Raw genomic sequence first — 27274 nt, forward strand, 5'->3', positions numbered from 1 at the left:
ACTCAGATCTTAGTGTCAGTTGATAAAAAGCACTGTATGTAATAGTTCATTCAGCATTCATATCCATCACAAACATAAGTGGAATAAAAAACTCTTAATTATTGTGATCCAAATTATCTCATCTACAATATGAATGAGGAAATGTTTTTATGTGCAGTAACATCAAACATGTTCAATATGTTACCTCTATAACAGATTATTCTGATAATTACTGATGTGATCTTGTTCTATATGGAAATGCCTCAGCAATCAAATTGAAATCAATCAATCATGCTTATATATTGCTTTATAAATTATAATAAATAATGGACTAATTATATGTTATAGTTTGTTGATTTTCAAAATCCAGGCCCACAGATTATAAGAACTTTGTGATTTCTACAGGTTCGGCTTAAAATAATGAATGGTTTTGCATAACTGTTTGCAGATTTTGATTTTATAACGTGAAAATTAAAGAACATGTGATGGTTACAAATAAGTCAGCAACCGTAGTATGCAAATGTATTGAGTACTGAAGTTAAAGAATGCAGCATCAGGACATTAATATAAATGTGGGTTGTACATAGATGTATTTGGTGAATATGAAGGCATCTGCCTATTACTTTACTTCCAGTTTTGATATCATCAAGATGTGTAATTAAGTAGTGTTGTTGTTTTCTATTAAAAGTTGTAATATACTATTTCAGCAACACATTAAACTTATGACCTGTTTGTATATGAAGAAGGCATTTATAGTTGAATGTATTCAAGGTTCACTGCAGATACTTTCTGAGATGGTCTTGTTATTTAGATGGGACACTGTAACATTTAAAGAGACAGAATGACAGGTACCTTATATGTCATTATATATGACATATAAGATACCTGTCATTCTGTCTCAAAATGCACCACATATCAAAGTTTGAAAATATTTCTAAATAACTTCTTTTAACTTGAAAAAACATTTGTGTGAGATTTGAGGTTCTCATGCCAGTGAATATCAAGTTTATGATATTTTGGGCTTAGGTTTTTTGGGGGGGGGGAAGCCAGGTATCTGCCTGCTCCTTTATTTTTGAAGGAAAGAAATCAGTTGAAAAAAGAAGAAATTATATCAAACATTAACACCAAAGCAAAAAAAAAACTGTTTCCTATAGTCCGCAAGGGAACTATTAACACCAACAAGCAAAATTGTTTCATTTTGAATGTTATTTGCTGTACTGAATGTTTTAGAGCTGTCAGTAAAAGTAGTCATACATTTTTTAAATGTAAGTTTGTAAGCAAATTTTCTGGCTGTCCTCAAAAAACTTACTGCCTCCCATTGTAAGAATAATCTTGGTAATACATGTGCTTATGGGGATGTCACACCATGTAGTTTGGTAGATAGATACCAATGTTGAGGTGGAACCTGCTGCTACCATCTTTGGGGAAGACTCCCTGAAGATGGAGGTAGCATGTTCCTGTGAAATATTGGTATGTACCTACAAGACTGTGTCACATCCCGTAAGACCAGAGTTTGAACAATATCTGCATGATAACCTTGAAAGTCCTTATATGCTGTCATGATTGACCCTTTCTGTTCTACAAAGATGGTGAGTACAGTGAAACATCAGTTTTACACTTCTGAAAAGATGACCAAAAATAGATGTAAAATCAGAGAATGTATAAAAGTGGGAAAGTGGAAATGATATAATTGAAGAAATATGTGGATGTCTTTACATCGTAACTTTGACAGACCATTTGAAATATGAATGTTTGAATAAAATAATGGCCAGCCATTTAAAATATGTATGTTTGAACGAGGAAATAGTAAATGAAAATACACTAACCTGTATACTCTATACACAAGTTCAAAAATGCACATTAACTTGCACTGAAATATAAATTTTAGCATATATCAAATATTTTTTCTGCTATATGTATTTCAGGCCAAAAGGTAATTAAATGGATTGCCATGTTTATATACAAAGCCTAGTGCTGTGTTACAAATAAATTCATAGTAAAAGAAATGGCTGCAGATACCTGAAAATAATGGCAAGCATGAAAGTTTATTTGTATGTTTGATTGGTTGAACTCACTCATGTGAGATTCAGAAACTTTCATTTGGAAAGACATGCTTATTTTACTAAGACAGATTTTGAATGTGATCAGGTCAGTTCTACTTCTTTGAATTTTCTGAAATAGAACATTGTAAAGTTAAACTGGATAAATTTATATTGTTATGACTGAAAAAGTAAAGCACAAATATTCAAAAAACATAAGTTTGAGAGAAACATAAAATTGATTAAAATTTAACTTTGTTCTTTTTTAAATGTTACAAGACAGTGACAACTGATACTGAATGTATCTGTAATCAGACAGTTGCATGGATATCTGGAAGAACATTCAATTTGAGATTTCATTTGGTGCTTGGTTTTGTTATTTTATTCGTTTGTTCATGGTGAGACGAGTAGGAACAAATATTGGATCAATGAAGTTTTGCTGTATTCATGAAGAAACAGTAATTTAATGAATTTATTGCAGTTGATAATTATGGGTGCAAAGAATGAATGTGAGTTGCAGTACAAACTAAACCCATGTAGCTAGATAAACCTTATTTAGTATTTAATTTCATAATGAAGGGGGACCCAAAAATAACCGGAAACGACCTGTTGCACACGCATGCTTTGTATTTAAGAGTTGTGCTGCTAGGTGGTGTTAGCTGGGGGTCTCCCGCGTCTGTTAGTGAGCTGGCGTCAGTCTGAGTTAAGTGGTTTGTCTGTGGTGCTCTGTTGTGTGCGTTCCTGTTTCAACCCTTTGGCGATTAGTGAGATGGCTGACCAGAAGGAACAAAGAGTGTGCGTGAAATTTTGCTTTCTGTTAGGGAAAACTGCACTTCACTCTTCTAGTCGCGGCAAACATTCACACGGTTTTCTCTTTGGTCATCTCCAAGCAAGCGAGGAACAAATTTTGCAGACACCCGTCTCATGTGCAAACCTTCGGTTAAAATTCGCTGGACCATGCTCCATGAGATGTTCGTTTCCTCAGAAAGTTGGTCAATGGTCTTTCGATGATCTTCATCAATTTCACGCACACTCTTTGTTCCTTCTGGTCGGCCATCTCACTAATCGCCAAAGGGTTGAAACAGGAACGCACACAACAGAGCACCACAGACAAACCACTTAACTCAGACTGACGCAAGCTCATTAACAGTCGCGGGAGACCCCCAGCTAACACCACCTAGCAGCACAACTCATAACTACAAAGCATGCGCGCGCAACATGTCGTTTCCGGTTATTTTGGGGTCCCCCCTCGTATGTTGTCCAACCATCTTACATATGTCTTGTTCCAAATACTAAGCACTGAATATTTTTTATCTGTTTATCTACCTAGTCCTCAGTTTATTTTGTTAGTTACACATGTTTATGGTTATGTTGTGCCACTGTGTGCTCACTCATTATTTGAACTGTTGTTATTCTTAAATGATATTTATTTTATTTTGGAGGCTGTTAAATGTGTTACTTTATTTTTAGAGATTTATGGCCTGTAATTATGGAATATGCTTAAGGTGACCAGATATCTTAAGACTTACTGTTTAGAACCATTGTCATTGGTATTACGCTGTTGAGATGGGCTCGGGTGCCATGATATACATACCAGGTTTCATAAAGATTTGGTCAGGCATTCAGAAGTTATTGGTGAGGGCATCAATGTCCCCTCCACATCTCCACCGAAGGGAACCCCCTGCGCTTCATTGGTTTACGCGGGAAAAAGAAGGCTCGATACTTTTTGAACACACCACGTATATCCTTATAACATACTGAAACGTCTGGTCACTTTAGGTATATAGTTACAGTTTAGCCTAGGTACATGGCCCATATATTTAGTAGTGCCACTACTGCCATATTTATTGGTATATTGTTATATCTATATTCAGTATTGTAGTATGACTGTGATAGTTACCTTTAGAATGGAATGAAAATGTCACCAGTCACCCACACATTAAGACAATTTCTGACACAAGAAGTTACTTAACATATGTAAAGAATCAGTTATTTGTAACTATCCGAATCATGTATTATTACCCTTTTGATATGATTTTCATACAAATTGAAGTAATAGGAGTGGAAGAGTTCATGGACACAGCTGTGATTTTGTCAGGGAGGGGGCAGAAAATTTACTCCCAGGCTACCTACATTTCAGCTGTTTGAGAATATTGTTATGACTTTCCCTAGAGGATTCAGGATAAATGAGTACTCTCTTAAACATAATTTTAATTTTTGTTATTAATATTTGTTATATATCCTTCCGTCCCAGTCCCCCAATTATAATTTTCTTCAAAAACCTTGGAGGGATGAAGGATTATATGCCTGGTCACCTTTGTGCTAGTGCCCCTGTTATACAGGAGTATATTCCTGATACTTAAGTATAGTTTCTCTGAACTGGCTCAGTATGTAAACAGATATTCATAATACAAAATACTTATCTCATTAAGCTCAATAACTTTTACTGGAACATTTTTTTTTGTTTCATCTCTATTTCATTATCTACCACTTTGCACTACAGCCTTGGGTGAGCCTTGGCCTCCTCTACAACCAGTCTCCAGTGCTCTCTATTGCTCATATTCTCCATCCATCCTTTCACCTTCATCTTCTTCAGGTTGTTCTCAACATCGTCTGGCCATCTCATCCTGGGTCTTCCTTTTCTTCTTTTGGAATATAGCCTTCCTTTTAGCATTCTCTTTGGCATTGCATTCTCTTCCATTCTTTTGACATACCCCAACCATCTTATTCTCTGTGTCTTGATAACTCTTACTATATCTTCTCCTTTCAGTAATGTGTTTATCTCTTCATTGTATCTTATCCTCCATATATTGTTTTCCATCACTGGTCTGTATATTTTGCATATTATTTTTCTCTTGAACATTCTCAGTACATTCTAGTCTGTTACTGTTAAGGTCCATGTTTCTGCCCCATATGTAGCAACAGGTCTTATTAATGTTGTAGCTTAGCTGCTTTTGATATTATTTTACTTTTAAGCATACTAAGATTTATGAAGTAGTCCCTGTTTCCAGCTTGTATCATTTCCTTGACACAGTTATCATTTCTATTTCCATTATTGGTCATATTTCCTAAATACTTAAATCTACTCACTCCTGTAAATAATTTCCCTTGAAATATTGTGGTTTCCTTCTACTTTCTGATATTGACATAATCATATATATCATTTTTCTTTTGTTTACTTCTAATCCTATCTCCCTTTCTTTTTCTTCAATTTCCTTATATAGCTAGCTTATCTTTTTTCTGGATCTAGCTATTATGGCAGTGTCATCTGCATATGCACATATTTGGCTTGATTTTGTATAAATTGTTTCTCTCTGATCAGTACTCTTTGTTACACTGTGTAATGCCACTATGAATAGTACTGCTGATAAACCATCCCCTTGCTTGCATTGTGCGTACATTCCGAGTTGTCATCACAATATCATTGTTCCTTGTCCTTTGCTTAGTCCATTTCCCATATGTTCCACTTATCTGAGGCTGGTTGTTAGGTTTCTGAACAAAATTTTTTTTAAAAGATGAGGTTTTTAGCCCCATGTCCAGCCCCCAACCTGGAGGACCAGGGTATCTCTCTTAGTCTGAATTCTACCCTTTGACCTTTCTGGCATGAGTGACCTACCAGTAGTTAAACTACCACCGGCATAGCTCTCCAGGTCACAGAGTCACGGAAGCCTCACCATCACAACAAGGTGGAAGAACCTTCTGGGGCTCTATTTAATTAGATTACTGTAAAAATTCCACTAAAGTATCAGTCATACTTAATTTATGAGGACAGATCATTTGTTATAAGAGTAATGGGAGTGGAACAAACACTTAAAGAGTTGAAGCACGTGCCTGGTGTGCTTGTAAGGCAGTTGTGAAGTTATGCTCACACTTACAGAACACCATACAGTACCATGGCTATGTTTCTAAATCAGATCAGTATCCTAATATGGTAAGCAGATATAGTATAGAAGTCATTAATCTGTTTTTTAGGTCAATGAATTGGCATACTTTTCAGTTCAAGAGAGAAATAGAGTTGAACCTTAGTGTTTCTGTAAAAAGACTGAAATTTCAAGCTGGATGACAGAAGAAGGCAGATGTGACAAATCTACCCATACCTGACATCTTAAGTCTTTTACTTGAAATTACCATGAGGTAAACTGATATTAAGAATGGAACTTAATTACAGGAGTACAGTTGTGGTGGCTCAAAATCTAAAGAATATTATTAAAGTGTGAACTATTTCTGCCTAAATTAAATTAGTTTATTCCAGTTCTTAATACATTACAGATATCAGTTAAAATTTGTACACTTTTTCATCATGTGTATTCCATACACAGAGGTATAATTGGACAAGCATCAGTGTTGCATCTGTACATTGTATAAAAGTGAAATTTAAAATAGTCCTCTGCTTTCATTACCTGTTACAGTGATCAGTTTGCTGGACATTATCCACTGTCCTAATTTGTATTTTAAGTGATGCTTCAGAGACTGGACTCGTGTCTCCAAAACTTTGTTTCAGATAATTGCTAGTACAGTGGATAATGTCCAGAAAATTTGTCATTGTTTAGTGCTGAGGTCAAGAAAATTGGAGCTTACATAACTGAGCACAGGGGCAACCTTACCTTATTAATATACCATTATCACAAACTTTGTCACCACTTTATATAAGAATTTTAATGATCTTTTGCATGTAATTTTTTTAGTTGTTTCACTGCCACCAAGATGCCATGGATACTGTTATTGTGGTAGTGGGTTACTGAATGAAGCACTCTAAGATGCAACCCAAAGCAAACCACTACCATCTTTGAAGAGAAACAAAAATTACATACCTAGAAGATGGAATAGTTCCATAAGCCAGTCCTCAATCCATCTACTTATTATGAAATTGTTCCACGAGCCAAAGCTAGTTGGTTAAATTATTTTGAAGTATATGTTCCCTTTGATTTCACCATGCTGCTTGATACTGATGTATTACATTTCATGAGGATTTGCTATTACATGGCTTGTCAGTAGAGGCATGATACATAACAAAGGTCTGTGTAACACTGAGTTTGGGTATTGTACACAGCCCTGACATTATGAACGTGAATAAGTACAGTGCAGAATATTGAGTGATTCTTTACAAATATTAAGTGCCTTACATTGTGTGTTGTGAACTAGTCTTCATGGGGTGGCACTCGCTCAAAGTTTATGGCTACTATTTGTAAGCTTTTGTAAAATACATCCATATTTAAAAATTTCTTGAATTTGTTTGTAATCTAACACCAGCCTATTTCTAATGGGATGGTCTTATAAAATATCCTTTCAATATACATTGTAACAGAGATGGAGGACAGAGAATGCTATACTTTTGCAAACTTGTGAATGCATATAATGTTGACAGAGGTTACAGATTAATTGCTTTTGCTGAGTATGTTACATATGTTTGTGGAGAAAGCCTTCATGTATAGGTTTGTTGACCTTTCTAGGCAATAGCCTACACATGTGGCAAGGCAAAATATTCCATTCCTATGCTGGGAGCACCCATGTGGAATATTTTACTGCTCCTCTCCATCATAGGTAGTTTGTAAGAATGATGGCTGAAGAGTGAACCTGCAGCTTAATGTGTTGCTTGAGCTGCTGTGGGGACTGCCATTCCTGTTCCTGAAGTTTGAACTCCAACTGATGACTGTACACAGAAACTTTTGCACCTGAATGTGACCGGGCCTAAACCTTTGATTCTTTATAGTATAATTATGACATTGTGGTATAAAATACTTCTTATGTTAAGTTTCCCACATTTTAAGGTCATGTTACTCCTCGGTATTTCCTTTTATTCCATCTGGTTTTGGATGTCTCAGCTGTTTATGAAATAACCTTAGATATTTACATATTTTATTATTTGGTAAGACATCGTGCACATTTTTATTACCAACAAAAATACTTCTCTTAAGCTGTATTTTCTCTTAATATAACATTATTTATATTTTTGTTCAAAAATGAAGTAGCAGGGATTTCAAATATAAAAATACAGAGGACACAAAAAAATATATATACACTTCAGTGTACAAAATATGTTCTTAAGTAATATACTGGTATATCTTCAGTTCAGCTTTGAAAATGTCCATAGATAACCTCTGTCACACTTCACATACAGACATTTTCAAAGTAGAGCTGAAGATATATTGACAAATTATTTAAGCAGATGTTTGTACGTTGACATGTGTATACATTTTTTTGGCCCCTCTGTTGTTAATCATATGAAATTACATAAATGTTAAATTATTTCTTCATGAGAACAGTACAGTAAAAATGTTTCAAGATAAAGTTGCATTTAAGCCACAATGGGGACATGGAAGTAACTTTCTCATATTCAGATCTCTTCATTGTTGTGTATGTATAAGAGGTCACTAGTTGGATTCGCAAATACATTTAGAGCAAAATTGAAAGGATTAGACTGTAATTTACCGTTATGGTTTGGCATTTACATCTGGTGTTTGGGAAAACTCTTGTGTACAAGTGTAGTAGTGAAATATTAACATTCATTATCTGGAAATGGGATTCTCAGTACCCTCTCATTGTGAGGCTGCTGACTGAATTAAAGTAGGAGGTGAAGGTATTACTACTGACAAAAATACAGCACCTAGCCGGTAGGACTGCACACGTGCCATTACAGCAGTGCAATGTGCTCTTATTGAAGGTTAAAACAAATACTTCTTCACTTTGCCACATCACTCCATGGAATACTTGGTGCTTAATAAAGGGTCATAACCCTTCTGTGTGGTGTAACTTTTTGAAATTACGTGAGTGTCATGTAGAGGTGATCTCTGGCTGTATCATTTTCCATGCCTTTATAATAGTAAAACTAGCTTTTATGACAATATTAATGAACAAGATTTTCGTGCAGGTATCAGCAGAAATTATTAACAGAGGTAGCAGACAATATATTGTGGCACATAGGCCCGTTGCTAGACAATGACAGTGAAATAAGTAGCTATACAGCGGCTGTTGCTAGGTAATGGCTGCAACATATTCATAACATGCAACAATGGAATAACTGGGAAGCGGTGTTCTCTACACAGTCCATGCAATAGCTGCGTGATGCAACAATAGAAGAACTGTTGGAAGAGGTGTTTCCTGTATGGTCCGTGCCGAAGCTATATAATGAGGAGCAGCTGTAATACAAGAGAGTCTTGAAATGGCAGTGAGAAGAGTAGGAGGTTGGTGTGAGATGGTCATCAGCCTGACAGTCAGTCAGTTAAGAGTTGCAGTAGCTGAGGCCGGAGACAGTTTGGGAACCCAGAGGAAAGGGAACATCTGCTGTTGGAAGCCACTACCAAGCAGCACACTGAAAACCGTGACTGAAACCACTAGTCTATATGTTGTGGTGACTTGTGAAGTGTAGTCATGAGCTGTCTATTAAAGTTTGCAGTAAATCCAATTACCAATCCAAACTTCGGCCATGGTCAATCATGTCACAATATGTATTGCTTAATCCTTCACAAGTTACATGTTTTAACATAAGCGTAAAGTTGATTTTAGGTTCGAGGGTTGATTATAAAATTTTGGAATTGATTTTATTGTATGTCAGCAGGAACATAAAATTACAACTTTTGTTGACTTTTTCTGAGATCACAACAGCTGTAAGGTAACTGTTGCTTTATATCAGTTCTGTGTGAACTACTGTTTTGTGTATGCATTTTCACAGTAGACAGTGTATTATGAAACAGCTGACATTACGGAACATACATGTATCAAGTTTTGTGTGAAGCTGGGAAATATGGCAGTGGAAATTCACAGATATTTAAATAAGCATTTATTAGAAGAAACTTCCAGCCACACTATAATGTTTGAGTGGTTTGCTCTGTAAAAAGGACAGAATATTAGTTAAACACGATCCCGGTTACAGCCAACCATCATTGTGGCATAACCCTTCCCCAAACTGAAATGTAACCAGAATGGAAATGAGCATCAGAAAGTGACATAGATCATCCATACTACTACCTGGGTTAAACAGTTCCCTGAAAGAACACTGTGAGTGATTCAGCGAGTAACAAAACTACTGGAATCATTGTATTCAGCCAAGAGGAGGCAGATTTTAAGGAGATAATTTAACAGATCGAACCTTTAGTTTACAAGAAATCGAGAGGTTCAGGATAAAAATGATGAACCCAACTTTCCTGCTACTTGCTGTTATTATGCACTGGTTGAAAGTAATGAAGAAAGTTTCTGTAATCTTAATAGCAATACTGTAGTTTCCTGAAATTCTGGGTTGTAATAATTGGTAGTAACTGTACTGACCAGTAGTAACCGGTGGTATGCATTGTTACTGCCAAGTTCATGTGTTCACCATGTACAAGGTCTGTATGATATCCTGTGGCAAGTGTTCATATCAGATTTCATGCAGATGGTCCATTGTTTCAAGGAGGGTTACAAACAGCATTGTGAACTTACAGGCCTACTTTCTTGCCATAAGAAAGGAAAATTATCTAAAGAATTGGTCCAGAAATTTTATCATTCACCCTTCTGTGTGCCTGTGTACAAACTTTCATGGCAACTCATATTTTTAGCCTGAATTCCATTGTGAAGAAAAATAGTCAGTCATGTGTTATCACAATGCTGTTTGTATATCCCTGTTTCGATTTTTGAACCATTTAACTAACTTTCATTGAATTTTGAATAAATGTTATGCCACTGGAGGCCATCCATACTTTTTTAATGTTGTGTGATCAATAAGGGCGTAGTGAAAGCACAAATTTATGAAGTTGGAACAACACTTAATTTAGGATCCTGAAGTGATTTTTGGAAGTATATTGTAACAAAAATGTGCACCTTTGTTTAGGTAATATAATGTAAAAGGCCAATATCATGGCTGTGCAAACATTTTGTTTAGCTTAAAGTTTGATACTGTGACTAATAAACAGTTGGCACTAGGTATTTGAAACTTGATCTGGAGATAACATTGTAAATGTATCTACACATTACACATGAAATTTTGTTTGCATGTCAGCAATTACAAACATGGTGATGATGCAGAACTTTGACATCTATCTGACAAACTGTGACAAAATCTATCCTTAAATATTAGTTCTTGACAAAAATAAAATAATAATAAAAATTATTCTATATATGCAGTGTCAGAGGTCTGTGTAGTAGGAAAATACACACTGCTGTTTCAGAACTTGTTTATTAATGAAAAGAACACAAATGATCTGAGCTGTGAAGACTTATATGAAGAGACTTTGTAGTGAAATATCTGTCATAGTGCAGAAAGAATGAAGATGGATTATGGATTCTATTTTTTCATAAGTCATAAAATAATTTTTGGATTGTACTCTCCTGGAATCCACCATGTTTTTACTGCTGGTAATTAAGAAGGATCTCTAGTAATAATTAGGAAGGGTTGGTAAGAAGCAGCTTTGTTTTGCTGAAGACTAGAAATTGAATATGGATAATGTTTCTCTTGCCAGCAGATGCTGCTGGTCTGGAAAGACCTGAGGAAGAAGAAGAGCAAGAAACAGTAGCCATATCAACGTGGTTGAGCAAACCAGATGTCATAAAGGCCTTCAAATGTCATGAGGTCAAAGTAAATGGCTATATGTATGAAAGGTAATGGAGTTTATATTCAGTTCAGTTTTCTGGTTTGTACCAGGAAGAAGCTATGCAATTTAATAATTGTTTTGGACATCTTGACTAATTTAATTTTTTCAGGTATGCGTGTAGTGATGATAACATGAATGCAGCTAATTCATATGTTATTGCAGGAATAACTACTGGATTTATGCTCATGCATAGAGTAGCAGAATGTAAATAATTCTTATAATCTTACCTTAGTTGGTTCCCTAAATTATTCATCCAGCATTTGTCATTAGGTTTTTTAATGTATTGTTTTCTGAGATGAGTCCATGAACACGCAACATGGAGGACCATGGGCTTCCTCTCATGTGGCTATTCCCTTATTCTTGTGTAACAAGTTTGACCCTACCAGGAGCTTATGCCCATGCTATCCTGGATCTCCAGGTGATTAGGGTGTGTAAACATGCCCAGCATGCTAGGGGACTCCCCTGGTGGGAGGCTTTTCAGCGCTTCTCTGCAAAATTTCAGTTACATCCTTGAAGAGCTGCAGTATTTAAACCTCCTTTAATACAGTGCTGAATAACATAATATTATGTAGGATTTGAGGTTCTCACAGTTGTGGTTATGAAGGGTACTGTCTTCTGGGATATAACACCATGTAGTTCATTTAAAATCAACTGACATTTCACCTCCATCTTCAGAGTCGAAGAATAAGCTGAGCAAGAAACCAGCATGAAAGCAGATGGCAGGCAGAGCAACACGTTCCTTTGAAATGTTGGCTGACTTTCAACAGACTACATGGCATTATATCCAAGAAGATAGAACTCTTTTAACCTTCAATGTTATGATAAAGTTGACTGATTATTCAGGGTTTCAAACATCCATATCTATCCATAGGTACCTCCATAAAAAATATGGATTTTCAAAACCCTGAAGAGGTAGTCAACTTTATGACAACAGTGTAAGATAGAAAAGTTCTATCTTCTGAGCTGTAACGCTGTGTAGTCCATTGAAAGTCAACCAGTGTTTTGGAGGAACGTGTTGCTCTGCTTGCCACCTGCTTTCTTTCTGGTTTCTTGCTTGACTTATTCTTTAATCCTGAAGATGGAGGCGATTTGTCCCTCCTAAACATTGGTTGACTTTGAACGGAGTACACAGCGTTATATCTCAGAAGATAATTTTTTTTTTTTGTTTCTGATATCGGAATAAAAAGCCAAAAAAATCACTTGCAAGAAGCATACAAATTATATCCAATGCAGAACATATGCTACCTTCAAATGAATGAATGCAGTGGCCTTGAATATGCCTAGATATGTTACCAGTTGTTCAGTGACATGAAGTATATAATTGAAGGGTATTGAGCAATGGAAGGTTAACAGCCTCAGTGTCCAAAGTAACTGAACAGCACCAGTGCAGTATGTTGTTTGCAGAAATAATGTGATATGAATCTTCCTCTTTTCTAGTCATCTCCTTGTAACAGACAGCCACATATATGTGCTTCGTGACATCCCAGGTAGGAAGGGTTTTGCACACATTGTGGTCAGACGTCTTCTCTCAGCAATTGTCAAAATAACATCAAAGAAAAAACATCCAGAACTCATCACCTTCAAATATGGTGCACCAGAAGGGGATTCCTTAGTCATATCTGACATGGACAGGTTGGTTAGATGTTGATCTAGGTTTTAAGTACTGGTTTCCATTTTGCATCAGGCTCAGTGCCAGAAATGCAGTAGCTTGGATGTGTTCTCATTCTTTTTTGAAGATACCAGGATATTGTTTAAAGGGAAATGAATTTATTCTTCCTTTCTGACTCACAGTTCCTAGCTTAACCATAACCCATATTTCTTCAAACTGTGGGTGAAACCTGCTCTAAAAGGGATTGCTAAGTTCTCAAGAACTGTTTAACACAGGCTGCATCCATGCACAGCTTTGATAAGTCAGCAGGGCAGTAATATTTAATATACATGCCTTTGGAAAATCAAGATGTATCTGGCAAAATATTTCACAAATTTTACATTACTGCAAAGAAACATTTTATACTGTGAGTGTAGAGAGGTTGTAAAGCTTTTTAGGATCCTCATGTCACTTTACGCTCTGACAGAGACTTGTAAAAATTTGCAGATCTGCACCTTCCACTTACTGGCACAGAAAGGGGATCACATGAATTGATGTATTATGTTAGTGGTTCATGATGTCACAAAGTTTGAGATTCCCTGCCTTAATAGTTTACCACACAAACATTTGGTGTATAAAGGGAATTCAGGGTAACTTTCCTAATGGTATCAGGCTATGGTGAACTTAAATGTTGCTTCAAAGGGTTAAGAATCCCTTTGCTTAATTGGTACAGTGACTAGGCTGAGGGTGAAACTGTGTGGAGATGATGCGGATGTGTTTGTTTCCTGGCAGGGACAAGAGATTTTCCTGTTTCTCACCAGCATCCTGATTGGCTCTCGGGCCCATCTGAGCCCCTCTCCAATGGATGCCAGTGGCTCTTTTCCCAGAGGTTGTGAAGCTGATAGTCGCCTCTGTCCAGGGCTGAGGTTAAGAATGTGTGGAGATATACCTCCATTCTCTTATGTGTCTTTATCACATGGAACTTAATGAAATACAGGGACAGCTTTAGCCTGCCTTTTAGATGAGAGTAAGAGCCATGATAGCTCAGTCAACAAAATGGTGGTTGTAAAATGATAAAATGCGTATAATTCATGGCTGTCCTGTTAGGATATGTAGTTTGCCTTCAGCATTGAGGACAACTGTAACAGTAGTCAAGATATGTCCAATTTGAGGTATAACTTCCTTTTTTAATTAAAATTGATCTTGCTGAAATTAATGTAATTGTTTACTCTGCAGAGACGGAGATTTTAAATGGGGCAGAGTGATGGAAAAATTGACCAAAGATTCTCCATCCCACTGGCCATCACATCAGTCTTTTGAAATACAGTTTTTATTTCTTTAAAAGGAAGAAAAAGCTCATACCACTCTCTTGTATTTACATAACTTACTCTAGGTGTTACTGAAAATGGATGTGTTACATTGATGGACTTCTATCGAATTATGCTTGATTGCAGCCCAGAAGATTTTACTCTTTATAGCTACCACTGTGAAAACTTTCATTCCAGCTTTTTATGCATTGTACCTAATCATCCCTAATCACATTGTGTTCATCTTAACTATACTAGCAATGTAAAAGGCAAAGGGAAAAGTTGTTCCTGAGCTTGATTAAGCACCACATCATGAAGGTGTACCTCGAAGAAAGCAGTCTTCTGGGATTTGGCACCGTGTATATGTGGTGTTAACCGACATTTCGGAGGANCCTCAGTTGTATTCTTAACCTCGGCACTATATGGAGGTAAGTAGTCTGCTTCATGCACTAGCTTCCTCAACCCCAAGAACAGTCCCCAGTACAAATCGTATAGTAGACTAGACTGGCCCAAGATCCATCTGAACCACAATGGTGAAAGAAAAGTCTTGTTTCTTACAGAGAATCAAACCCCAGTCATCCAGCACATCACATGGCCTAGCCACTATGCTGACTCAGCTGTCCTAGCTTCTACATGTAAGAAAAACATGTAAGAAATGAAATTATGCAAAAAAAAAATTGAAAGAGAACTGGTTTGCTCTGTATGGAGATAATTTTCAAACTTATTTTAAGTGTGTTCAGCCAGATGATTCAGACATTTATAAAATTATCTCAGTTTCAGCTAAGTGTTTTATTATCTTGATGCCGTTGAAAATGGTAAGTAACTAGTTATATGTACATAATTGAAAAGAGTGTTTCCTTGCAGTTCTGCATGGTGTTTATGTCATTTGCATTGGTTTTCAGGTTCCTCATTCCAAATGCAAGTGAAGCAACAAAACTTGTGTCCCAGCAAATAATGAAACAATTGAAAGTAAAAGATGGTTGACACTGACTGAAGTTTAAACATGAATACAGATGTGTGGTAATTGAAAAATTTACTGAAATGCCTGAAATTCAGCAGGTGAAATGACTTTATCTGGTCGTTCTTGGAGATAATCGCCAAGTGTAAACATTCCCACAGGCTGTAAATAGAATTTTTGAAGAAGATAGCTGATATGTGATAAAACGATAAACAGATCAGTAGAGATAAGGAAGATGGACTGTAAAGATATATGTATATTTATCTGAAGTTTAAAACAGAAAACAGCAACTTAATTTATAAGTAGATTCTAAAGGGTTCTGATGATGGTGTATAACAGAATTACTGGGTTTTCAGACTTTGTCCATCATCCAGCATTCTAAAAACTAGAAAAAACAGCATTTCAGTAACTGGATCTGTTTTTGCTCCCTCACCTGAGTACAGAAACAGATGTAGTTTCCGAAAAGTTGTGTTTTCTCATTTTTAGAACACCGTATGGTCGACAAAGTCAGAAAACCCTGTGCTTCTGAACTTAATTTATATTACAGTTTCTTGAGTTCTTTATTTCTGTTTTACCCTCAGATATTGTGTTACAGAAGGCTGTAGTATTGATCATACGCATGTTCCACGGTACATTTCTCTGAATGCCTGTTGATTTTATGTTAATGTAATATCACAAATACAGTAATTGACTAAAATACTTCTTTTATACTTTAGAATGTACAGAAGGTGAGATGAAAAGCAACACAGGGAACAGTAATAAAAACATTGTTCTGCTTCTGGCGTGTGTTTATTTTTTCCTGCCATTATTCTAATTTCCCTGATTAAAGAAAAATTAAACGTGTGAGATGTGTGTGTGTCCCTGCAATTTTAACCTGTGAACCAGTTGAATGATTTTCCCAAGTCGGAATGAACATTATGCCATTGCAGGCAGCCTCCATATAATCCTCTTACTGAAGATTGCACCCAGGTATTTTACATGATTGACAAAGGGGATATTTCGGACATTCAATGTAAGATGTGTCTCAGGGACCTAAGTCTGTGAGAAAACTAGGTTGTCTGAGCCTTATCTTCATTGATTTGTGTGTTCAGTGCTCACACCACGTCTTAATAGCCCTGAGACATTGCTGCAGCTTTCTGAGAACATAATCCTCTTTGTGGTTTATTGCGTATGTACAGGTGTCATAAGCAAAGAGATCTAGATAGACACCAGGTGCTTGAGGGTTATCATTTATATATACCATATGATGTGGGGGACAGGATGGAACCTTGTAGATCCCTGATTATATATCCCTTGGCATAGACATTTCACCTTTGACCAAAACTCTGAATTTTCTCAGAAAGAAAAGATCAAATAAACTTGATTAGACTGATTGAAAATTTTAATTGAGATAATTTATATAGCAAGCCTAGGTGCCATGTTGTATCAAAGGCTTTTTCAACATCCAAGAATACAGCAGCTGTAGTCATGTTGTTGAAATTTAAGGTGATGTTCATAAGCCTCATATATTGAAGTGTCATGCTGGGGCAAGCACGGAAACCAAACTGACTTGCATTAAGCAGGCCTTTTTCTTCAATGTGCCTTTGGAGTGTTTTCAGAATAAATTTCTCGAATAGCTTGCCTATTGTAGACAAGAGGCTAATCGGACTTAAATTTTGATGGAAGGGTCTCTGCCAGGTTTCAGTAACATAACTTTTGCTTCCTTCCAAGGCTTTGGAAAATAGAGCAACCAAAGGCAGTTACTCATGGTTTTGTCACACCGGTCATGAGATGTGAATTGCTTTTCTAAACAACCTGCAATCACTCTCATTCGGTGATATATTATAGTTAAAGGTCCATGAACAGCAGTTGGTGCCTTTGGTCCATCCCTTTCCATAAGCAATTTTGCAATAAGCCACAGAGCTTGAGGTGTGACATCACAGTTCCCTACTTTTGTTTCCCACCATTTTCTTTTCTTTCTGTGGGTCATTCATCTGATGGTTATGGTGCCCCAGTTACCAGTAACTGCCGTTTTACATGCTGGATCCCAGCCAAAGTTGCCACTTTCCACAGTTTCCTTAACCTCTGCTTATGTATTAGCAGACTCTCTAGACCATGTAAATCCTTATTAAGGTCCAAGATTGTAATTTTGCTTGTTGATAGCCTGTACACCAAAGTTATAGAAGCAGTGAAGTTGCAGGCTGCATTGTTGGTTTATTCCTTAGAGTTAATTTGGATTCTAGATGAAATTAATTCAGAGGCCAGGCTTTAAAATTGCTCCCAACCTGTGAATTTGTCAGCTGAGTCTGAAAGATTTCTAGATCTAGTATGATCCAGCAAGTGACTGGTAGGTGATGTGAGTCCAGTATGTCAGAAACAATGATTTCTGACAGCTGGACATTCTTGTTCACAGCAGTATTGATCACATCACCATTTCCCACAGGAGAGTAATGTGTGGGATACTGTGGTGCTGAAATTTCATACTAATTTAGTATATGCAGTAAATTCAGTGGTTTTGCACCTGAAGGGTTGGAAGTATGCTATTTCAAAATTGATATTTAGCATTCAGATCAGCCAGTAGGAACTTACGTCTAAAGCTTAAGAGCTCAGTGATATCTGTATCATTCCAGGAGTGATGTGCTGATTTACAGATTGCTGCAGGTAGCACCTCACTATTACCAATCAGTATGCAAACTCCTGTGGTTTCTACTGAAACAAATGAAGGCAGTCTACATGGTTGTGGGAAATGCCTTTTCTTTTGATTTGGTTCATCCAGATCCATCACACTAGCAGTAGTATAAAAGATTATCAGTTCCATCCAGTGTGATTGATAAATGTTTTTTCTCCTTTTTATTCTTTCATCCTTGACATGTTTCGGTCAGAGTGACCATCTTCAAAAGGACATAACAGTACATGCGGAAACTATTACAATGTGATTGGTCATTGTCGATACATACAGACAGTACTATTACAATGTCATCATTATAAAATCTTAGCCTTTAACAGTTACAGTGATGTGCCTGAATTTATGAAGATATTTATAAGTATAACACACTGTGGCCCGAACAACTGGATGACACCAAAAAGTCCTATTCATCAAAGAACGGAACCACAATGTGGTAGACACTCATCTTCCTTTAAAGAGAAGCAATATAAAGGACATGAACCAAATTGGTTCTACATTTTAACATATTTTTTTAAATCATACTTGTAAATAAACTTATTATAATAATTTATAAATATTTTAATAAATTCAGGCACATCGCTATAATTGTTAAAGGCTAAGGTTTTTATATTCATGACATTATAAGAGTATTGTCTGTATGTATTGATAATGACAAATCACATTGTAATAGTATGTAGTTTCCACATGTATTGGTATGTCCTTCTGAGGATGGTCTCTCAGACCAAAACATGTCAAGGATGAAAGATTAAAAAGGAGAAAAAACATTTATCAATCACACTGGATAGAGTTGATAATCCTTTATGCCTTTTCTTACTGCAGTGGTAGTTCCACCTTTCCTTCCTGGAAGCGGTCAGTCTGATAAAAGTGATAATTTGTAATAAAGAACCTCTCAAGGTGCCTGAGAAGTGTGCCTAAGAGCAAAGCTACATCTTTGTATAAATCTTGCAGCTGTTTACTGAGCTCATAGCACTGCCTCCAAATGTCATTTGCATTAAATGCTGTGACTTTGAGCAGCCTATGAACTCTAGCAACCATTTTGAATCATTAAGTTAAATACCATTTTCATAATGACCATTTTATCTTTTTCTGACACAGCTTCACCGAGCGCTCTCATGATAGGTGTATTTTGTGCTACAGTCGCTACCTTTAATGGGCCATTGTTAGTCGAACTTGGAAGCTGTACTGACAGACCTGTTCTCTGAATTTCCTGTTGTGGCAGATACTGCTGAATGGGGTGCAAACAAATCATTAGGTTTGGTCCCCAGAATATAGCCTCAACATTGACCGCTTATCAAACACTGCCTCCTGTGTATCTGTTATCATAGAAGTATGTTTACTGAGCTGTTCCTTAGCAGTGGCAGTCTCTTCTGGTTCTCAGTTTTGGCTTTGGGTGGACATGTCACAGTACCTACAAATTCTGTATGAAATATTATTTATAAGTCAACAATTGCAAGCATGACAACAGTGCAGAGTTTGAGGTCATGTCTTATGAAGTTAACTTGGATAAAATATGTACTTACATGATGGCCTCTTCCAAATAATAATAATAATAATAATTCAGTCAGTTCTTTGTTTATTTACCTGCTGAGCTCAGCAACTAGCAGCCAATTACAGAATCAGCATGAATACAAACAACAGCAATAAGAAAACACAAGGACAAAACAAGCAGAAAGAAAAGAAAAATTTATCACTTTCAGTTGTTTACATTTAAATGTGAGTTTTAAAAATTATCTGCAGATTTACAAAACTGCATTAGCAGTCAAAACACATTTAGTTGAATCAGCCAGTGATGTTTACTTGACAGTTTTGTCTTGTAACCTTTTGTAGATGATGGACATTGCATTTCTGCTGACCATCAAAACTGTTGGGAAGTCTTTGAGTAGGATACAGTGATATAGTTTTCAAATATTAAGTCTTAATACACACAGAAGAATATTCAGCTGTGGCTGAGGGGAAGTCTTTATTGCTTCTTTGTAGGGCTGACAGTTTTTTAACTTAGGTATTTGTAAACCTTGAAAGCTATGTGATTTTATTTAGGTGAAGATATCAAATCTGTAGAAATTGTAACTCTCTTACAAAGTTCCCATTTTTCTGTCTGTGCCTCTGATTTTTTATGTGACTGGGAATGGGGCTTGGAAGCACAGTACATTTTGGACAAAGCAGTGCCTGTTACTGAATCAAGGAGTATGTGTACAACAGGATATAATGCTGAGAGGAACTGTAAGACCATCTTTCTTCTCCACCTCACAGAACTTGTTGACACTGTAATTTATGCTCCCAGTTTGGCCCCACAACACCATACTTTCAGACACCATGCTTCACCAATGACTAGGTACGTTATACTAGCCTTGGAAGTGACTATATGTAGGAAGTAAACATTACTGTGTGCTTGATAGTACTAAATCTAGCTGTGAATGTGCCTTGCTTTTAGGGGTTATGCAGTGGTAATAATAAGATGTAATGCAATAATCATAATAACTTTGATGACAAGCTTTACGACATTGGCATTATCTTCTCAGGCTATTGAAATTCTCTGTAAATATACAAGACGATAAATGTGTGTCAAGTTCAAAATTATGTATGAACCAGACCATTTTCTTTAGTTTTCAGCATTTAGGTAAAAAAAAGAAAGGTAAAGCTATCCCCATAACAGGCCTTAGAGGCACATAGGATCATGAGACGTTGAGGCGCCCATGTTTTCTAGACAGTCAACTCACAGATGGCAGTGAGGTTAACCTAACATGCTGGCCGCCATTTACCACCCAAAAGGATTCCTGGTACTCTTTTCTGTTAGAGGCTGAGTTGACTGCAAGGCCATAATGCTGCTGGAAGGATTAGGAAAATTGAAAAATCCGATTACCTCGTTGGAAATAGCATACTGCATGTTCCAACTCTTCAAAGTTCCTGTATTGACAGTGTAAGATGATCCAGTAGCAAATCAGTCTAAAATGTTGAGGAAAATAAAGGAAAGGTTTTAGTTTACTGCATTGAAAGTGGCTTTATTTACATGATAACAGTACGTTTTATATTTACAAACAAGAAATATAAATTGATTTATGTATAATTAACTTGTATTCCATCCTTACATAAGGTAATTTGTTTTTCATTTTATTTAGGCCTAGCAATGTATGAGGCATAACCTTAAGAAGGTGATGTATTTACATGACATCAATATTATATTCACAAACAAACAGAAAACAGTTTCTCTATAATTGACTGTTAGCCTAGTCCTACGTGAAAGAATGTATTAATTTTATTTAAGTGGACACTACTATAAACCCATCCCCAGTAATTGCTTTTATCTAACACCACATAATTCAAACTAGGCCTAATAGGCTTTCTTGCAGAAGTCAAATATTTGCTGAAAACATTTTGCATGACTCAGCACTTAACAATAAATTTGGTCAGAATTAAAAAGCTACAGTTGTTGAATCATTACAGCAAGGATCTCAAGGCTGGCAATGGAACAAAATTTCTGTTATGTCCAGTTCAGTACTATTTGTAGCTTCCCAAAACTGTTTATGAAAATGACAGTTATGTGCCTTGCTCATATATTTTATTTCTTCTCCATTTTGTAATATAACTTAGAAAAGACCATACATTTAAATTAGAATAGAATTTGGTTTCAGAATGTAGATTTTTAAGAAATCTATATAATTTAGTTTTAAATCAGCAGTGGAATTTAACTCATGTAAAAATTAATTACTATTTCATTGTTTAATTAAAGTTACCTGTCTTGGTGAGAAGATTTGATGTTATTCCAAAATAAGATACAGTTATGTTTCATTCTCCAGCAAAATTTTACAAATTAAGAATTGTTTCCTAATATGTTATATCGTAGGTAAACCAAATGGATATGATGGACTGAGAGTAGTCTGAAATACTGAAAGAAACTGTAACATTTAGCAATAAAAGTTAAGGCAATTACAGTAAGCCCAAAATGAAATATTTGCCATTAGAGTAGACCCTCGCTAATCCAGATTAACTGGGGGCAGAGATCAGCCAGATTATCACTTAATCTGTGTGACCTCTCCTCCACCCCAAATTAATGAAGCAGGAGGTAGCCCTAAAAAAAAAGAGAGAGAAAATAAATGTAAAATTTAATAATGTAGGTAGTGCTGATGAAAATAAATAAAAAATATCACTGTGGAGCCTTTATTTAAAATCTGTAAGAAGTCAAGAAGATGAAATCCAGGGTCTCCTTCATCCAGCTCAAGGCAATCTTGAAGTTCTCTTGCATAGTTTCAGTTTTTATGGCTGCCTTCTACACAGTCTGAAAGTCCTCTTGCTCATAAATTCTATGTGTCTTTTAATGTATGTACTAAACTGTGAACAGAATTTTTCATGCTTCATGTTTCTACCCGGACTAATTGTAACTGGATTAGCAAGTGTTTACTGTATTTGAGTACTATGTAAAATAGAACTGATTGTCTATACTTTTAAGGCTTAAAGGCCTGCATGAAATTTGCTTTCACTCAAAATACATTTTCTAGACAAAATTTGTTCAGTGCAGGCCTATGTATTTTGTTACCAGTAACCAGAATGTTATATGAGTATAATGGGGAATTTGTGTTGAATTATTTTGTTAGTATGTTATCAAGTAGAACTGAATAAGTTGAACTGGGGTAGTTGTTCATTATTTGATTTTAAAAGTAATCAAAGAAACACACTTAAGATTTTGTTCTGTAATCAGTGGACAGAAATGCTACATGCGATGGCTGTTGAACAATGATGTATTGAATGGAACAATTCCGTGAGTCTACAGGAGTGGTCTAGTATGTCTTTCTTTGGCATCCATTAAATACCTTAGCATAAAATTCGTTGGAGAAATAAGAAATCATCTGCTGGTATTCCATACCAGAATTTCATTACTGACTGTTACTGTAGTTGTATTGTTTTTCCATTATGGTTTGACAGTGGAATGCAGGCACATTGCTGATCAAACTGGATGAATCCATGGTTGGCTAGAAACTTCAGGGTAAACAGTAGAGCTAGTCACCATGCCTTTTGCAGTTTAAATTATATGTGATAACACAGTTTAGCTTGAGAGGTGCATTGCAGACCATCATGACCTTCCTCCCTCCCCTCTTATCCATCTTTTGAAGATATGATATTGTCTTACATGGACTCACTATTCCTTTTTGGATATTTTCACATGGGGCCTAAATCAACTGCTTTAACTATGGCAAAAAATTCTCAGACATCTGCTAAATGAAGACAGACCCTTATTTTTTTATGTACAACAACACACAGAACAACATGTGCATGATATGTACTAGTGGGCAAACACCCTGCTGATAAATATGGCATGAGTGTGTGTAACAATGTGATCATTTTCTGATGTGCTGTATTTCAAGTCTCATTATCCATTTCCATTGAATGAGGTAGCTTTGGAAAGACTGTTCGTTGTCCAGACCTAATATTTAATTTTGGTATATCAACCATGCAATTTAGGCAGATTTAGTGAAGCAAGTGATTGGATTAGAGGCTTCCATAATTTTCATGTTCTTGGAATGGACTGTGATGATAACATATGATGAGAAATTGTGGAAATTATCTTCACTAGGGAGGAATGTGCCAATATGCATGCTTCAGGACTGTTCATATTATTGGAGGTAAAGGTGACCTGAGATATCAGATTCTTCATTTACTTGTATGTATTGATGGGTGTGAAATGTCTTCTGATGAAAGAATGATTTACCTGTTGGAGAGTTGTGGCATGTAATCGTACATAATTACTGAACTTCAACATGAAATTTTATAAATTGAAATGGTAGAATAACTCAATTATGACATTTTATCAGAAGCAGATATAATTGATTGATTTTATTATTAAAGGAAGGCTTAAGTCACATCATATTCTCATTGACACATGTTCATCCTCTTGTATGTGTAGTTCATGGGCTCATGTGTGTAACCTTTTTTTACTTTTTAAGGACATATGTTGACACTTTAATGTGACCGAACCATACAATTTGGAAAATTTTATTTTTGCAAAACTTACTGAGAAATATTAACTGCTGATGTTTGTCAGATTTCCTTGCTGCTGTTCCTAGCTCTCAGAGGACATACATTCTGAATACAAGTTTCCTTTTTTGTATTGAACAAAACGTTTTTAACGGCCTCTGAGAGAGCAACTGCTTTCATTATTTCTCTTTGAGATTGTATAGATGGATAGAAAGATGGGTGAACCACAGAGCCGGTCTGGACTCTGTGGAGTACAGAGAACTCTCTTCCCCATGCCGCCTAGCCCCTAGCCCATCATTATACCAACTGAGCTATCTCAACTCTATAGGCATAGTTAGAGACCTACTTTATCTTCAAAAGGGAGATTGTTGTAAAACAGTATGTATGGTCCAGGTCATGTGGGCATCTAGAAAGAGACTGAAGGACATGTAATGAATATGTTTTTAGAAAAAATACAATTCCAGGAAGAGGGTTTACATTTTCTTATTTTTAATGCATTGAGCACTAAAGTTTGTCAGCCACTCCAGGAAGTACTTTAGCCCACGTGGTTTGCAAGGCTCATTCTCTCTTCAATTGAAATTACTGTATGCTTATACCCTACATGCTGAAAAATGTTTGAGAGTCAATTTTGTAACTATGGATGACTTTCTAAGTCATTTCCAAAACTTAATAGGCTTATGAAGAGAAATATGCAGAACCCAGATTCTGTTGGACATATCTTCAGAAGATGGAGAAGAGAAAATACTGACCCATTTCTCATATTTAAGAGCAGAAAGAGTGACTGCTGTTAAGTTGCATCTAAGACTATAAAACTTACTGATTTTATAATTCATTAAGGTCTAACTGCATTAAACATATGGTCAAGTAGGTAGCACTACTATAGAGGTTAGCTGTGAATATATTTAATAAGCAGTCCCGGATAGCCTACAAGGGGTGGTCCTCAAGCTTGGGGGGTTTGGCGTGGGGCTAACAACTCCTCACCGTAAAAAATAAGCTTGTTACGAAAATTTGCAAGAAGCCCAGGACTTTGACAGATTCCTGGGATAAACGACCTAAGCGAAAGAAAATGGATACGAGATTTGGTACTTGGAATGTTAGAAGTACGTACAGGGCAAGTTTGCCCAGGGCAGTGGCAGAAAAATCCCAAAATATAAGTTAGATTTAGCAGGAGTACAGGAGGCCAGATGGGATGGAGGTGGCAATGCACCAGCAAGCAAATGTACATTTTTCTATGGAAAGGGGAGTGAGAATCACGAATTAGGTACAGGTTCTTCTGTACATAAGAGAATTCTGTCATCAGTTAAGAGGGCAGAGTTTGTTAGTGATAGGGTGTCATACATAATACTAAGAGGTCGCTGGTGTGATATCATTGTTCTGAATATTCATTTCCCAACAGAGGACAAAATTGATGATATGAAGGGCAGGTTCTACGAAGAACTAGAACATGTATTCGATAAATTCCCTAAATACCACATGAAAATTTTGTTAGGAGATTTCAATACCAAAGTAGGTAGGGAAGACATTTTCAAACCAACAATTGTGAATGAGAGTTTACACGAAATTAGTAATGATGATGGAGCTAGAGTAGTAAATTGTGTTACATCCCAAAAGTGGGCGTGCAATATTAAAATGAATCTTAGAGAGATAGGATGAGATGGTATGGATTGTATTGATCTAGCTCAGGATAGGGACCAGTGGAGGGGTCTTGTGAACACGGTATTAAACTTTCTGGTTCCATAAAATGCTGGGAAATTCTTGAGTTTCTGCACAATTGGCAGCTTCTCAAGTAGGGCTCAGCTCCATGAGTGAGTGAGTGAGTGAGTGAGTGAGTGAGTGAGGTAGCACTACTGCTTCGTATTCATGGGGACTTGGGCTCAGATTTTAGACTAAAGACCAACTTTCATGGCTACTTCTTTCGTGCTTTTCCTCTGTATAGTCAATTATATATTTTTTTAGTTCTTAAATATATGTAGTGAATGTCAGTTTGCAGTTGTAGGGAGTCAATTTTAAAATTGATTTTGTTACAAATCTGGGTCATCACACTGGCAACTTTTTACTTTATATTTGTGTTTTTCCTATGAGCAGGCCTGCAAACCAGAGATGATGGTGTGTGAAATATGGAGAAATTTGGTGGTGGAGAGGGCTCAATTCAACCTAAACCTAATTGGACTCTTACTTTCTTACTTAGGTCTAAGAGGATGATATTAACAGAGACAGCCTTCCATTTACACTGTATTCCAATGACATCTGTGATATAATATATTAGCCAGAGAATACTGGTTAAAAAGCTTGGCAAAGATTGATCAATAGAATGTCTCATTGCAACGTTATAAGTGTCTTTATTTAATAGGCCTGTCATGAATGGCATGAAATTTTTGTTCTGTTTTGTGTTGCATCATGCACTGAGATGGGAGAGCAAATTCAGTATACTCATAGCGACAGACTATGGGCTGGCTGGCCGGAGTTGATCTTGGGCTCAGACGAGATTTCTCTCTTCTCCACAGTAGCCAGACTGGATCTGGGAACCTGTCCAGCCTCCTGTCCAACTGATACCTGGGGCTTCTTCTCCGGGAATGAAGTGAGAGGCACATGAAGCTGAACATTTACCACCATCAAATGCTGAGTTCAAAAATGGCTAACCTATATATCCACTCCCCCATACGTCTTAATAGCATGGTCCTTAATTAAACACGAGGACGTTCATACCTACCTTTACCTTATCATCAATTACTGTCAAAGAAGGTCTAGACTTTTCTTTCTGCAGTAAAATATCTATTGGTACCATGGATGTCGGTCCAACAAATCTTTATGTACTGTGAAAAAGAGTGCCTGAAGATATATAGTGAAAGACAGGAAGGAAATACCACGGGGTTGTAATCTGTTCGCTCACAGGATCACAGCACATCTTGTATAGATGTGTTGATGCACACCTTTTCTCAAAAACAAATATTCCACGTTCCTGTGCTTAGTATGGTTATTCTCTGCGGCCAGAAGAGCAAGGCTTGGGAAATTTAACTATTAAGGTCGCGGGTTCGATTCCTAGTAAGGTCACTGGATTGTTCATTTGGCCTGATCTTTCCAACCGCGCTATGCTCCTGGGGTCGACTCAACCTCTCACAGAAATTAGTACCAGGAATCTTCCTGGGGGTAAAGGGCGGCCGGCGCGTAAGGCTGACAACCTCACCGCCATCTGTGAACCGATTGTTTA

General features: G+C 36.6%; 1 protein-coding gene across 4 annotated transcripts in view; it reads left to right on the forward strand.

Annotated features, from left to right (window-relative positions):
• Window positions 1–16213, forward strand: part of LOC111873402 (TBC1 domain family member 23) — a 58474-nt gene extending 42261 nt beyond the window's left edge. For 2 of the 4 annotated variants that reach the window (XM_023868081.1, XM_033755079.1), the window contains exons 11-13: window positions 11450–11588; window positions 13019–13213; window positions 15379–16213. In XM_023868081.1, the coding sequence (XP_023723849.1) occupies window positions 11450–11588; window positions 13019–13213; window positions 15379–15460 (416 nt within the window). In that variant the 3' untranslated portion in view covers window positions 15461–16213. Of the gene's footprint in view, window positions 1–11449; window positions 11589–13018; window positions 13214–13961; window positions 14844–15378 lie in introns of those variants that run through there. The other 2 variants (XM_023868082.1, XM_033755080.1) reach the window with 2 other exon arrangements.
• The last annotated feature ends 11061 nt before the right edge of the window (window positions 16214–27274 follow it).

Source organism: Cryptotermes secundus, unplaced genomic scaffold (assembly GCF_002891405.2).
Source record: "Cryptotermes secundus unplaced genomic scaffold, Csec_1.0 scaffold22, whole genome shotgun sequence".
NCBI lineage: Eukaryota > Metazoa > Arthropoda > Insecta > Blattodea > Kalotermitidae > Cryptotermes > Cryptotermes secundus.